This window comes from Ictidomys tridecemlineatus, chromosome 5, assembly GCF_052094955.1.
Source record: "Ictidomys tridecemlineatus isolate mIctTri1 chromosome 5, mIctTri1.hap1, whole genome shotgun sequence".
Lineage (NCBI taxonomy): Eukaryota > Metazoa > Chordata > Mammalia > Rodentia > Sciuridae > Ictidomys > Ictidomys tridecemlineatus.
The window spans coordinates 12,971,591-12,986,038 of NC_135481.1; the positions used below are offsets into that span (position 1 = coordinate 12,971,591).

Genomic DNA, 14,448 nt, shown 5'->3' on the forward strand with positions numbered 1-14,448 from the left:
TGAAAATTTACTATCTGAAATTTTGATTTGACAAAAATGTATATGCCTCTGTCTTTAAACATAGCAAGAAAGACTAATAAGCATTAAAGTTTTCCTACCCAATAATTAGGACAAATATGATGGAATAATCTTTGTGTGTGTGGGGGGGAGGGGGTTGATCAGTGTTCCAAGTTTCACAGTATAAACTGTTGTGTCTGAAAATGAAAAAGAAATTTGCTAGGCTGAAATTCTTCTAGACATCTAGTACCATTCTAGAAGACAAGGAAAGAAATTAATTCATTATATGCAATGGATGCTTTACAGTAGTGGTCCTTAAACTTTAGAGTGCCTCAAATCACCTAAAGGGCTTTACAATCAGATTGCTGAATCTCACCCCATTCTGATTTAGTGTCTCTGGACCAGGACCTGTGAGTCTGTGTGTCTAACACGCTTCCACTTCATGCTAAGTTTCTAGTTCACAGACCCCATTTTGAGAACTACTGCCTTGAGACATTAGAGATCAATTTTCTCATAGAAACCCTGTTGAGAAAAGCAGTTCTAAGTTACTGAAGGAAATTATGATAGATTATAATGTTTTAATTCTATTTATATTGTCTGTATTAACTGGAATAAAGAATTCTTATTCTAGTTATTTTTTTACTACCAAATGTTATCATTTTAAAATGGTTTATCAATTAGATCAGAATGCCAAAAATAGATATTTTCTCTTTCCTCTTTCCTAAGAATATAACTGTCCAATGAAAAGTCAGCTGAATGTGATACTGATTGTTCTTCTTCACCTGTTAGAAAGAATCTCTGCCCATTTCCTCAGTGCCTATATACATATAGAATAATTATTTTTAGTTGTGCCTCTTTATATTTCTTTAAGATTCTAGCATGTGTGTGTGTGTGTGTGTGTGTGTGTGTGTGTCATTTTGTAGGAATGAAAAGTGATGTGGCTGGCTTAATTAAAAATTAAAAATTGAGGGCTAGAACCTAGGTCTACTGATTCCTCATGCTTCTCCTACTATTAAAAGAGCTAACTAATCTTTATAATTAATTAAACATTTAAAATTTCTGTTTCTCTATTTAAAAATGTTTTAGGCATGGGTTCTTTTTTCTATTATTTGATATTTCAAATTTGTATAGTTAATGGATAACACTTATTATGTATACAATTTTGAAATATCTTGATATTTTTTAAATGTCCTCCTTATGTAAAGCAAGTAGGATTCTGCTATTCTACTGGAAAAACAATATCTTCCTAATCTGTAATAAAAAGGCATCTTACCTAAAGGAATACTATTTTAGTTATTTACTGATGACTGTGCCAACTCAATTCTTAATCTAAGCAATGCTGTTATTTTTACTCAGTACCAAGGTCACTGGACCAATGCATTTGGCTTTCTGTATGACAGGGGTTGGCAGAGAATAATATACTTACTGAGGTTTAGATAACAGAGCTTAGAGAAAAGGCACTGAAATAACTTTACACTATTGGATATGTTAACAAATTTGTAACAAGATAGTCTCTGAAAATGCAAACATTTTCTTATACCCATAAAAGTTAAGCTTCCTTTACTTGGGCTATTAAAATCAAATCAATACCAGGTAGACTAAGAGAATGGATAATTTTATTGGGGCCAGAAAAAAGGAATGTAGGACAGGAGTATATCCTGAGGTCAGGCAGGGTTCACTGTCTGGCCAGGAGGCCACAAGAGGGCTCTAGATATATACGGAGCAAGAAAAAAAAAAAAAAAAAAGCAAGCTAGATAATGCTATAGATTCTCCGAGGCAAAAGGTGGCAACCAATGCATAGTTTATTTTCAAAGATCACTGAAGCATTTGGCATATTAGCTATAATTATGTTTGTAATTGCTAGATTTTGGTAATTGCTAGATTGTTATCAATTGCTAAGTCTATGTTAAAGTGATAAATATTTTAGAAGGTGCCAAATTCAACTTCTTCCATTTGAGTCTATTTACAGTCCAGGTAAGACCACACTGGTATATGCCATAAATACCATTTATCTTCATTTCCAAGGATATAATAATAGAAAGAAAAGAAACAAGGCAGAAGATGTAGGTCTATATAATCTTTTCCTACTCAACCTATCCCATTTTCTTAATGATCAATATATAGTATTACATGAAAATAATCCTTAGAAAAGGCTAAATATCTGTTTTATCATGACTCCAATTCTGAATGAGGGCTAGAACCCAGGTCTACTGATTCCTCATGCTTCTCCTATTATTAAAAGAGCTAATTAATCTTCATAATTAAAGAGTTCTACTTAGTGACTTTTAAGAGAAACATCAACTATTTTCCAAAGTTTTCATTAAAACCTTCCAAATATTCTTTTAAATGTTTGCTAAAAATTTAATGGCACATTTTCCCACATGCTGGTGGTAAGATGCAGCTGAATTGGGTACATAACAACATTTTTTTTCAGTTGAGAGGTGAAGTCAAGTATGATTTCTGAAACAGGAAGCTCTACTAAAACTGGAAGCCTTATAGTTAAATAATCAATAAAATTTCTTTGTTCATTCTTCCTTTCCATACTCTAGAGCTCATACAAGAGTGTTCTGTATTTTATGTATGCATGTATTTTCTTCATTAATTCATCTATGTACTTTTTCACTTATGTATCTGGCAGAAGCAATTGCATGACAGGGAACACTACTTTTTCTAAATGAATATGGCAATGAGAAATCTCGCTCTTATAGATTTTTAAAAATACTGTCTATGGCTTTATTTCCTATAAACTAGGGTATTTGGGGCAAACTCTTGGGAATATGCCAATATATGAAAGAATAAGTTTCATTGGCTGAATCAGTAAAAAGGCAGAAACATGTACCAAAACTCATTAGGCACTGGGTTCAATCTTCAGCACCACATAAAAATAAACAAACAAAATAAAGGTATACATACATGGAGTACAACTTATTAAAGAAAAAAAATTATGTATATATACAGTAAGCCAGTCATGGCAGTACATGGCTGTAATCTCAGAGATTTAGGAAGCTGAGGCAGGAAGATTGCAAGTTCAAGGCCAGCTTTAGCAACTTAGTGAGGTCCCAAGCAACTTAGAGAGACCCTGTCTCAAAAAATAAAAAGGGCTGGGATGTGTCTCAGTGGTAAAGTGCTTCTGGATTAAGTCCCAATTACAAATAAATAAACAAACAAACAAACAAATAAATAAATAAATAAATGTGTGTGTGTGTGTGTGTGTGTTGTGTGTGTGTACCAGTAACATTTATCAGTGAAGATGACAGACTATTACAGTGCCATTCAAGGTGAATTGCACATGCCATGGGATGGATACACAAGGTAATGCACTGATATAAAAACAAATACTACAAATTCTATTATATTTATTTTCATCTCTCAAGTTCCAGCTTTTGCATTTGTTTTATAATATTTATTATATTATATTTCCTAAGTACAAGTTTATTTATAGATAGTAACTTATACAAGTTATAGGAGTGTTTAGTAATGCAAAATTTAAAGTTTAGAAACCAATATTCCAATAGATTAGCTAGCTAGCTTCAGTGTACACACTCATGGATTCAGGCAGCGGAAAAAATACCTTAAGCAAAGATTGTTTATGACTTTCCCGCTTCTTCTCTTCCTCCTTCTTGGCTACTACAGATGCCATACGCCTTTCTTCTTCCTAAAAAAAAAAAAGTTTTGCCAAAAATATTATGATGTATGTAACCATTTTTTAATGCTAAATATCTTTGGTCTTGAAAGTCTTGAGTTTTCTTCTTAAGGAGTATATTACTTGCTAACAGGAAATATGCCCTCAAAGAAAAAGTCAGTATGTCTTTCTTTCTTTTCTTCTTTCCTCCTAAGTCTTAAAAAAAATTCTTCTTAAAAAATTATTTATTTATTTATACTAAAACACAACATTGTTAACTCTACTTCAAACTCTGCAGTCGAGATGAACCTAGGTAATTAATATAAACAAAAAAAAAGTAAAGAAAGGGGGGAGACCTTTTCTTTGTAATTTTGTCAGTCATACCTCAATAAAGTTGGAAAAATAAAGACTGAAGTATATTACTGTTCAGTTCACAAAATTTTTTAAAAAAACCAGTCATAACTTCAATACTCTCACAATTTCTATGTATAGCTTTTATTTTTTTACAATGAGTACATTTTGTAAAGTTGTAACCTAGTTATACAGATTTACCTTTTCCCCCTGAAGAATGTCAAATTTTAATAAGTTACAGCCACTTAACTTTTTACTTTTCATTACCATAAGATTTATAGGTAGTGAAAAAGATGTCCCAATTTGAGGAAACAATTTCTTCCTTCAAGATAACCTTGAAAATATACTCAGAAATAGGAAACTATGGCCATATGACTTGCTTTGGCCAATGTTATATAAACAAAAGTGACATATATTTACTTCTAGGTGGAAGTTTTCAAAGGCAGTATAATGAGGCTGTTTTCTCTCTAACCTCTACTCTAGTAAATAAAGCAAAGCTCTAGATAGTGGGTACTTTGAAAACTGAGCCCTCCAAAGACAAAAACAAAAAGCACAGATCCCAGACTACATACCATGGCAGACTATTAAGAGCCTGAAATAAACTTGTTGATTTAGCCCAATGAGGTTAGAGAAGTTGGTGCTAAAGCAAAATCTAGCTTGTCCTCACCAATATATATTAAGGAAGGTCAAAGAAGACATGAAAATATATTCTACAAGGTGGGCCACTATATTTGTTCCTGAAAACAAAGACTTAAGATAGATAAAGAAATACACTTAAAATATGCACAAACATTAATTATCACAGAGTTAAAAAAAGAAAACTAGAAAAGAATCCACTAAGAGATTCTAATTTTAGAAATGAGGATACTATGCTCTAAGAAGTTAGTAACTTAGAGGTAACTTAGAGGTAACACAGCTAGTGACAACATCTGGATAAGAACCAGAAGCCATGTCTTGATAGAAATGATGATTGTAGTGTATTTTTATAATAAATTTATATTTAAATTTTTAAAAATTAATTTTAGAGATGAAAAAAGTGAGATTAGAATTCATTAGAAATCTACCATATGATTTAGTTATTTTATTTTGTTAAATATTTATTTTTTAGTTATTTTAGGTGGACACAGTATCTTTATTTTATTTTTATGTGTGTTGAGGATCAAACCCAGCGCCCCGTGCATGCCAGGGAGCATGCTACCTCTTGAGCCACATTCTAGCCCACTGATTTAGTTGTTTTAAAGGGAATGGAAATTTAATGTGATTTTTGACAAATTTCAAGTGTTTTTTCTCAAAATGGGAGATAATTCTTATTAACTTAAAAAACTAAATAGAGGTAATGAGGAGAAATAAACTAAATAAAAAATGCAGAACTCTGATTCCTAGCATCACAAAATAGCTGGTTTAATGATTATATTAAATTCTTTTATTAAATAAATACTAATTTGGTACCTATAGAGTATAACCTATTTCAGAACAAACTTCTTAAAAGATAAAAAAATACTGATGTTCAGTGTTGACTCATCTATAAAATGTGAACTAGAAACAGATTGGTTATTCAAAGAGCCAATTTCAAGCAGTACTGGAAACTGTATGGATCACGTACTACACATACTTAAGAGATGATTTCATCAGATTTTCAAAAAGAATTTCAGCTTCTATTAAAGGCAGTAGGGCTTTAAAAGGAAATCTAAACCTTGGAAAACTGGATTTTTACCAATCAATTTAAATATTGAGTGTTTTAAGGAATTTTTACATTTGATGGCTGCATTTCAGCTCAAATAATTATAGAATAACTAAAATTAGAAACAAAAATAAACCTCTAATTATGAAGATAAGCTATAAATCTGTTGGTAAGAAGGAAAAAACCTGTAAAATTCTGGCTCCTTTATGATAATAGTCCACTCCAGTATCTGGGACAAAAGCCATACTCTTTATGTAGCAAAAGAAAGGGAAAAGATTGGGACCAAAAAAAAAAAAACCTACTTTTTTCCTTATTTTAGTTTGACTATGAAGACCCAATATAGAAATAATTTCAAGTTAATTAAGCAGAGCAATGATTTAATAGGTGTTTGATAACCTAGATTATACTTTGCTAGCAGATTATTGCAGCTCTCAAACAATGTATACGAGAAGTTTTGCTCCAAAATAAATAGTAGTCCTTTACTATGTGGAATTTTTAAAATAAAGAGGCAATGCATTTTTAACCACACACTCTAGAATAACTGCTGTTGTTTTCCTCGAATATATAAAACATTGAAATAGATTTAAAAATCACAGTGTTTTTGTCTAGAAGAGATAGCTTTATTTTTCTTTTAGCAGAGAAAACTGATTTTTCCAGGGTCATAGGTAGTGTTAAAGCAAGGATTAGGAGCCACATCACCTGACTTCTACTGGGCCAGAAATTAGCTGTTAAATACTAGCAGGTGTTGAAAAGCCCAAACACAATAGGTTATGCTGCTGTAACAACTTTAAAACTGACATTGGATTATAATAAGAAATGTTTATTTTTGAACATGCAAACACTACTGCAAATGTCTTCAATGTAGTGGCTAAATGTTCCTGGGTACTATTATTTTGATGATATCTTCAACCCAACGTATATTTATTTCCATAATGACCACAGGAAGAAAGCACAGAGAATCTTGCACAGGCTTTTAAATGCTTCTGCCTGAAAATGAGATATAGTACTTCTGCTCATGTTTCATTAGCCAAAGCAAGTTACACAGCAACACATAACTTCAAAAGGGTGTAGAAATACCACATTTCCACATGTCAAAAAGATAAGGAGAGCTCGGTGGCGCATGCCTGTAATCCCAGCAGCTCGGGTGGCTGAGACAGGAGAATCACAAGTTCAAAGCCAGCCTCAGCAAAAGCGAGGTGTTAAGGAACTTAGGTGCTAAGTAAGACCCTATCTCTAAATAAAATACAAAATAGGGCCGGGGATGTGGTTCAGTAGTTGAGTGCCCGAGTTCAATCCCCAATACAAAAAAAAAAAAAAAAGGAAGAGAACCAAATCATCAGTGAGTGTTAGTAATGTCTACCAAAAGAAGAAACTTACTTTTGTCTGAAATGAGTTATTCCATTTTTCTTGGCAGGGGCGGGGGTGAGTAAACTGTAAACATGTTCATATTAAGTCAATTAAATGTGCATTTGAGGTAAAAACTTTGACATTGTTTCTCTTTCAGAACTGTGAGAATTGTGCCTGCATTCCCAAAATGCTGCCTTAAAAAATTAAAGGAAGAAAATTTGACTTCTCAAAATTTTCTGTATAATGACCCTTGTTCTACTCCTCAGACTGTCTGAATCAATCTCCCTTTCTCTCTCTCTCTCTCTCTCTCCCCCCTCTAAAACAAATAGTTCAGGTGTAATCTGACTATTGAAGAAAAAAATGGAATGACTGTCTTCATTTCCTAATTTCTTTATTTCTATAAATGAATATTATTTTAAGCAACATTAGCTTTTAACAATCACATCTTGTAATTAACTCAGGTTGAGCTTATCAATTCTAATGCATTATTTTCACACAACTGCTAAATCTCAGTCTCCACAACCCTGCATTTGTGCTGAAAATTGTTCTGTCAGATTGTTAGTATGAGGTAAAGCTCAATATTTTCAATTTATCTTTTTTAAAAAAATTATTAAATTCTGTTTATTTTTCTAGATGAGGGGTCAGTAAACTTTTTCTGTAAAGGGTCTGATGGTAAATATTTTAGGTTTTCTGGGCTATCTAAGATTTCTATCTTATATTGTTCTCTGTTCTCCCTTAAAAAAAACAAAAATAATGTTTTAAAACTATAAAAACTACTTAACAGTTAAACAAAAGCAGGATGCAGAACAAATCTGGCCTGTAGGCTATAATTTGCCAAGCCCTATCCTAGACTATTGGGTTACTTTTGGATTCTGATTTGGTCAAAGAATATAAGAGGATCTCTAACGTCTTCAGTTTCTGTCACTTACACACTTTAACAGAGTAACATTAAAACTTTCTTATATTGACCTTAACAAAAATGTTGAATAAAACAGGCAAGAGGAAAACCCCTCATCGCATGTCAGTACAGATTTTCTAAAGGCTGGCACCAATCCATTCCTTCAAGTTTTGTAGATAAACTTGAAAAATTGTCAACTTAACCATGTTGTCATACAACTTATTCAAAATGATGTCAAAAAAGACTTTTCCAAATACTTAGCTTAAATATCAAAACATAATCAGCAACACTTCTCTGAAAGGGTCTATTAATAATTACCCTGATTTGATCATCACATTGTATGTATGCCTTATAATGTACTCATAAATATGTCTAGATACTATATCAATTTTAAAAGTTTTAAAAGTTCAAAATAGGAAACTAATTGTTTTGCATGGATTGCTTTTAGTGAACTAATGCTGCCTCCTAGTGATCAATTCCTTAAGTACTTAAAACCAACTTTTAATAATTAAGTTTATATTTTTTATAATATTGATTGTCATAATTTGGAGAGTTTATTTTTTTCTTTCGTGATTAAAAAACAGATTAGTTCACCTTAATCCTTGGCTACTCTATTATTACCAAAGTTTACCTCTCTAATGGTCTAGCAATTTATTCAGTGCTCTAGATCAAGGATTGAAAAATTCTAGTCCACAGGTCAAATCCATCCTGCTAATTGTTTCTGTAAATAACACTTTATTTGAATAAAGTCATGCTCATTAAATTACGTATTGTTCATGTTTCCTTTTACAGTGCAATGGGAAAGTTAAGTACTTTCAACAGAGACTGTATTAGCTCACAAAGCCTGAAATACTTACCTTCAAATCCTTTGTATTAGTCAGGGTTCTCTAGAGGAACAGAGTCAACAAGAAGTATAATTATAAAAAGGGGACTTATTAGGCTGGCTTATGTGACCAGAAGCTGGATAGTCCACAATGGCTGTCTGTAGGCTAGAGAGCTGGAAGAACCAGTAGCTGCAGCAGTGCAAGAGGTTAAAGCCCCAGAACAAGAGGGATCAATGGTGCTACCCTAGTCCAAGCCCTAGGCTTTTGGAAACTCCTTGGAGAATCACTAGCAGAGTCCACTTTGAAAGAATGAAGAAGCAGGAGTCTGATATTCTCAGACCATCAAAGCAACAATCAAGAACTCATTCAATAAGAACTGAGCTTGCATCTGCTGCTTCTTCCTACTTTTATTCAATCCAAGCCATCATCCTATGGGATGGTGCTGCTCATGCTTAGGAAGGGTCTCCACTTCAGTTGGTATCCCACATGCCAATTATTCCTAGACACATCCTCATTGACACACCCAGAAGTCTTTTAATTCAATCAAGTTGACAATTCAAATTAACCATTACATCTTTTATAGATGAAGTTTGTTAACTCCTGGTCTAGATGGGCCTGGATTCAACTTTATTTATTCAGCTCTCCTAGGCTTTACTTTTATCTTATTAACCTTTATACTATTATTAGTAGACAAAGCCCCCTTCTTCCTAGAAGAAATAACTAAAGGAAGATAGAATTTGAAGCCTTAATAGATAGCATCATCTTATTTCTTATTATTCCGCTGGATCAGATGCCTAGAATCTCTTACCCTGACTAATCTCTTGCTTCTCGTCACCCATCCCATCCTCCTAAATTCATCCTTCAGGCTGCTACCCAGCTGGACAGTATTTTTAAAACTATTTTACCTACCTCAAACTCTTCAAGGGTTTCTTCCTATTATGATTAAGATAAAAAGTGTAAACTATATAATGTTATAAAATGCCCTATCCCTTGCCTGTAGTGGGTATATCTCCCACTATTCTCCGCATGTACACTCAATTCTTAGCCATATTCAACTTCCATCAGTTGCTATATTCTCTCAGCACCCCTTTGCATTTTGCATACCTTTGTTCTCCACAGATATATTCTCCTTTGGTAATTTTCCTGTTTCTTGGGCAGACTTAGGAGTTGCTTTGCTCTTCAATATCATTTAGGGTGTCTATGCATGTACATATGTAAGAATGTGTATATAAGCATATAAGTGTATATGTAAGCATATGTAAGTATGTGCATATATATACATATCTATGGATATATCATATATATGAATATGTACAAACATGCACAAATATGATCTAGCTGTCTTATCCAACTTGGATTGTCATTTTGCATCATCATCTGGCTATAAGCCTGTCTCTGTAATAGATCAAGGAGTGGCAAATTATAGCTCAATGGCTTCTTTGGAGGACTGTAATTAATTCTAAGGCACAAACTGTGAATCTGATATTGTCATTTTTAGTGTCTACTAAACCCTATTACAGAACCTCTCAGTTCATGGGGCCTAAAAGTTTCATCAGGAATATTTTCACAGTGCTTTTAGGCCAAATGAATATTAGCAGCTCCACTTACTAAGTAGAGAGATCCAAACAACTAACTAAGCAACTTAGTAGCCATTTGGAAAAAATAATATATGTGAATCAAAAGAAAAAATATTAAAACCATTCTTAAATAATCACAATTATTTACCAATGTAATGCTTGTAATCTGTAGGACATTTCATAACTTCTCAAACATCAGATTTAAGTATCAGATTGGACATTGCCACCCTTATTCACTGTTTCCACACTGGTTTGGGCATAGTTTTTGTCATAATGACCACTGAAAACTCAGCTTTGTAAGGGTATGATGTGATAGAAAAGAGTGACCTAATGTTAAAATGTTAAACCATCTTGAGCTAGTACTTTGTTCTATCTGACAGATATCAAATCTCACTGTTTAATTTGAAAATTAAAAATATTCCACAATGCCTGAATGAGTTCATACAGTTAGGATCATTACATATTTGTGTAATTCACCTCAACTAAAATGTTTATACAGTAAATTTATACCAAAATTGAATCAAGATTTTTTTCTTAAGAAAAAAAATGTTATAGAATGAATATCAGAATTTTTTTTAGCCAGATGTTAAATATCTGGGGCTTGTAGGCATATAGTCTCTAGCAACTACTCAATATTACCACAGCAACATCAAAGCAGACATAGACAACAGATAAATGGACACCATCAAATGAATAGGAATTTGTTCCAATAAACATTATTTACAAAAACATGTAGCCAGCTCCAAACACCTGCTATCAGGAATCCTTTAAAAGGGCCACTGTTTCCACACTCAACTAAAAAGGTGAAACTAAATATCATCAGTTCACACTGATATGCATAAGTTAAAATTTCTTTGAGGAACGGGATTACAAAGTTATTAAAAATAACTTCACAAGGAAAAAACCTGGAATACATCATCAAAGTAAACATCATCAGTAAAGGAATAAATATGAATAACAAATCTCTTGATAGGATGCAATGCAAACATAAATTCACTTTTATGACATTTAAGCCAAATCTATAAGTAAAAAATTTATCATGAGAAAACAGTAGAAAATCTGAATTGAGAATCATTTCTACCAAATAACTAACCTGTAATCTTCATAACTATCAAAGTTTTGAAAGTTTAAGAAAAAGCAAGGAGCTATTCCAGGAAAACAACAAATTATATGCACATACATGTGCACACACACACACAGAGGCATGATAACAAAAGACATCTATAGCACTGGAGCATTTTGCTACGGAAAACATTATTAACTTAATTGGTGAGAGTTGAATGTGGTGCAAGAGTTAGATGCTAGTAATATTTCAATGTTTATTTCTCATTTTCATTAGTTGTAGTGAGGTTTTATAAGAGATGTCTTTGCTTATACAGCTGTTGGAGAATCAAGTCAGCATTTTGCTCTCAGAGTTCAAGAAAAAACATTCTTTGTTCTGCACTTTTTTTCTGTAACTTTGAGAGTGTTTCCAAATTTTAATTGTTAAAATTAAACCATGAAGGAACAGATATGCTTTATGTTTATATTTATATGCTCTATAAATATTACTGCTCTTTAATTATCAGTACAGATGCCCCCAATTCTATTCTCATGACCTTCTCCCATTTCCTTACCAGGCAAATACATCTTATAGAATGTAAAAGAACTAGTATGATTCTACTTTATTTAAGAAAATAAAGTAAATTTTACTTAATTAATAAGGCTTTATTAAACATTAGTAAATTCAATTACATTCTCAGAATTAGGCAAGAAAGAAAAGGAAAAGGAAAAAAATTATAGAGTATCTATATGTATCAGGAAAAGAAAGAGGAAGAATGGTTACTGTCCTAAAGATTATATTGGTCTTCTTCAATTTCTTTATTTAGTGTTCTGTCGTTTTTCTTATAGAGGTCTTTCACCTCTTTTGTTAAATTGATTCCCAAGTTTTTTTTTTTAAGCTATTATGAATGGGGTGATTTTCCTAATTTCTTTTTCAAAGGATTCATCAGTGAAGTAGAAGAAGTGCATTTGACTTATGGATATTGATTTTATATCTTATTACTTTGCTGAATTCATTTATTAAATCTAGAAGTTTTCTGGTGGAAATTTTTGTATCCTCTAAGTATAGAATCATGTCATGGGCAAATAGTGATAGTTTGAATTCTTCTTTTCCTATTTGAATCCCTTTAATTTCTTTTGTCTAATTGCTCTGACTAGAATTTCAAGGACTATGTTAAATAGAAGTGGTGAAAGAGGGCCTCCCTGTCTTGTTCCAGTTTTTAGAGAAAATGCTTCCAATTTTTCTATATTTAGAATAATATTGGCCTTCGGTTTACAAATAGATAGCTTTTTACAATGTTGAAGTATGCTTCTACTATCCCTAGTTTTTCTAGTGTTTTGAACATGAAAGGGTGCTGTATTTTGCTATTGGTATCTCTGTATCTATTGATATAATCACATGATTCTTATCTTTGAGTCAATTGATGTGGTGAATTACATTTATTAATTTCCATATGTTGAACCAATCTTGCATCCCTGGGATAAACCCCAGTTGATTATGGTACACTATCTTTTAAATATGTTTTGGTATGTGATTTGCCAGAATTTTACTGAGAATTTTTGTGTCTATGATCATCAGGGATATTGGTTTGAAGTTTTCTTTCCTTGATGAGTTTTTGTCTGGCTTTGGCATTAGGGTGATACGAGTTTTGTAGAATGAGTTTGGGAGGGTTCCCTCCTTTTATATTTCATGGAATAATTTGAGAACACTAAAGAAAGAAATTGAAGAAGACCTTAGAAAATGGAAAGATCTCCCATGCTCTTGGGTAGGCAGAATCAATGTTGTCAAATAGCGATACTACCAAAAGTGCTAGACACATTCAATGCAATATCAATTTAAATTCCAATGTCATACCTCATATAAATAGAAAAAGCAATCATGAAATTCACTTGGAAAAATAAAAGGCCAGGCCTGGCGAGGTGGCGCACGCCTGTAATCCCAGTGGCTCAGGAGGTGGAAGTAGGAAGATTGTGAGTTCAAAGCCAGCCTCAGCAATTTAGCAAGGCTCTAAGCAACTCAGTGAGACCCTATCTCTAATAAAATACAAAATAAGTCTAGGAATGTGGCTCAGTGGTCAAGAGCCTGTGCGTTTAATCCTGGTACCCCAAAACAAAAATTAAAATAAATAAATAAATTAAAAAGCTCAGAATAGCCAAAGCAATCCTTAGCAAGAAGAGTGAAGCAGGAGGCATCACAATACCAGCCCTTATATTTTCTATAGAGCTACAGTAAAGAAAGTAGCAAGGTATTGACACAAAAACACAAATGAAGACCAATGGTACAGAGTAGAAGATGCAGAGACAATCCCATATAAATACAGTTATCTCATACTAGACAAAGGTTCACAAAACACACATTGGAGAAAAGATAAACTCTTCAATAAATGGTGCTGGGAAAACTGGAAATCCATATGCAGCAAAAATGAAATTAAACCCCTATCTCTCACCATGCACAAAACTCAACTCAAAGTGGATTAAGGACCTAGGAATTTGACCAGAGACCCTGCGCCTAATAGAAGAAAAAGTAGGCCCAAATCTTCATCATGTCGGATTAGGCCCTGACTTCCTTAACAAGAGTCCTAAAGTGCAAGAAATAAAATCAAGAATCAATAAATGGGATGGATTCAAACTGAAAAGCTTCTTCTCAGCAAAGGAAACAGTGAGGTGAATAGAGAGCCTATAGAATGGAAGTCAATTTTTAACACATGCACATCAGATAGAGCACTAATCTCTAAGATATTCAAAGAACACAAAAAACTTAATCCCAGAAAAATAAACAACCCAATCAATAAATGGGCTAAGGAACTGAACAGACACTTCTCAGAAGAAGATATACAATCAATCAACAAATATATTAAAAAACTTTCAACATCTCTATCAATTAGAGAAATGCAAGTCAAAACTACTCTAAGATTTCATTTCACTCCAGTCAGAATGGCAGTTATCAAGATTACAAGCAACAATAAGTGTTGACAAGGATGTGAGGGAAGAGGCACACTCATACATTGCTGCTGGCACTGCAAATGGGTACAACCACTCTGGAAAGCAGTATGGAGATTCCTTGGAAAAATGGAAATTGAACCGCTATTTGACCCAGCTATCCTACTCCT

General features: G+C 33.0%; 1 protein-coding gene across 7 annotated transcripts in view; it reads right to left on the reverse strand.

Moving 5' to 3' along the window:
• Nucleotides 1–14,448, reverse strand: part of Lrrc49 (leucine rich repeat containing 49) — a 161,982-nt gene that overhangs the window by 42,265 nt on the left and 105,269 nt on the right. For all 7 annotated transcript variants that reach the window (XM_005316744.5, XM_005316743.5, XM_078049357.1 and 4 more), the window contains one exon: nt 3,569–3,652. In XM_005316744.5, coding sequence (XP_005316801.1) covers nt 3,569–3,652 — 84 coding nt within the window. The remainder of the gene's footprint in view (nt 1–3,568; nt 3,653–14,448) is intronic.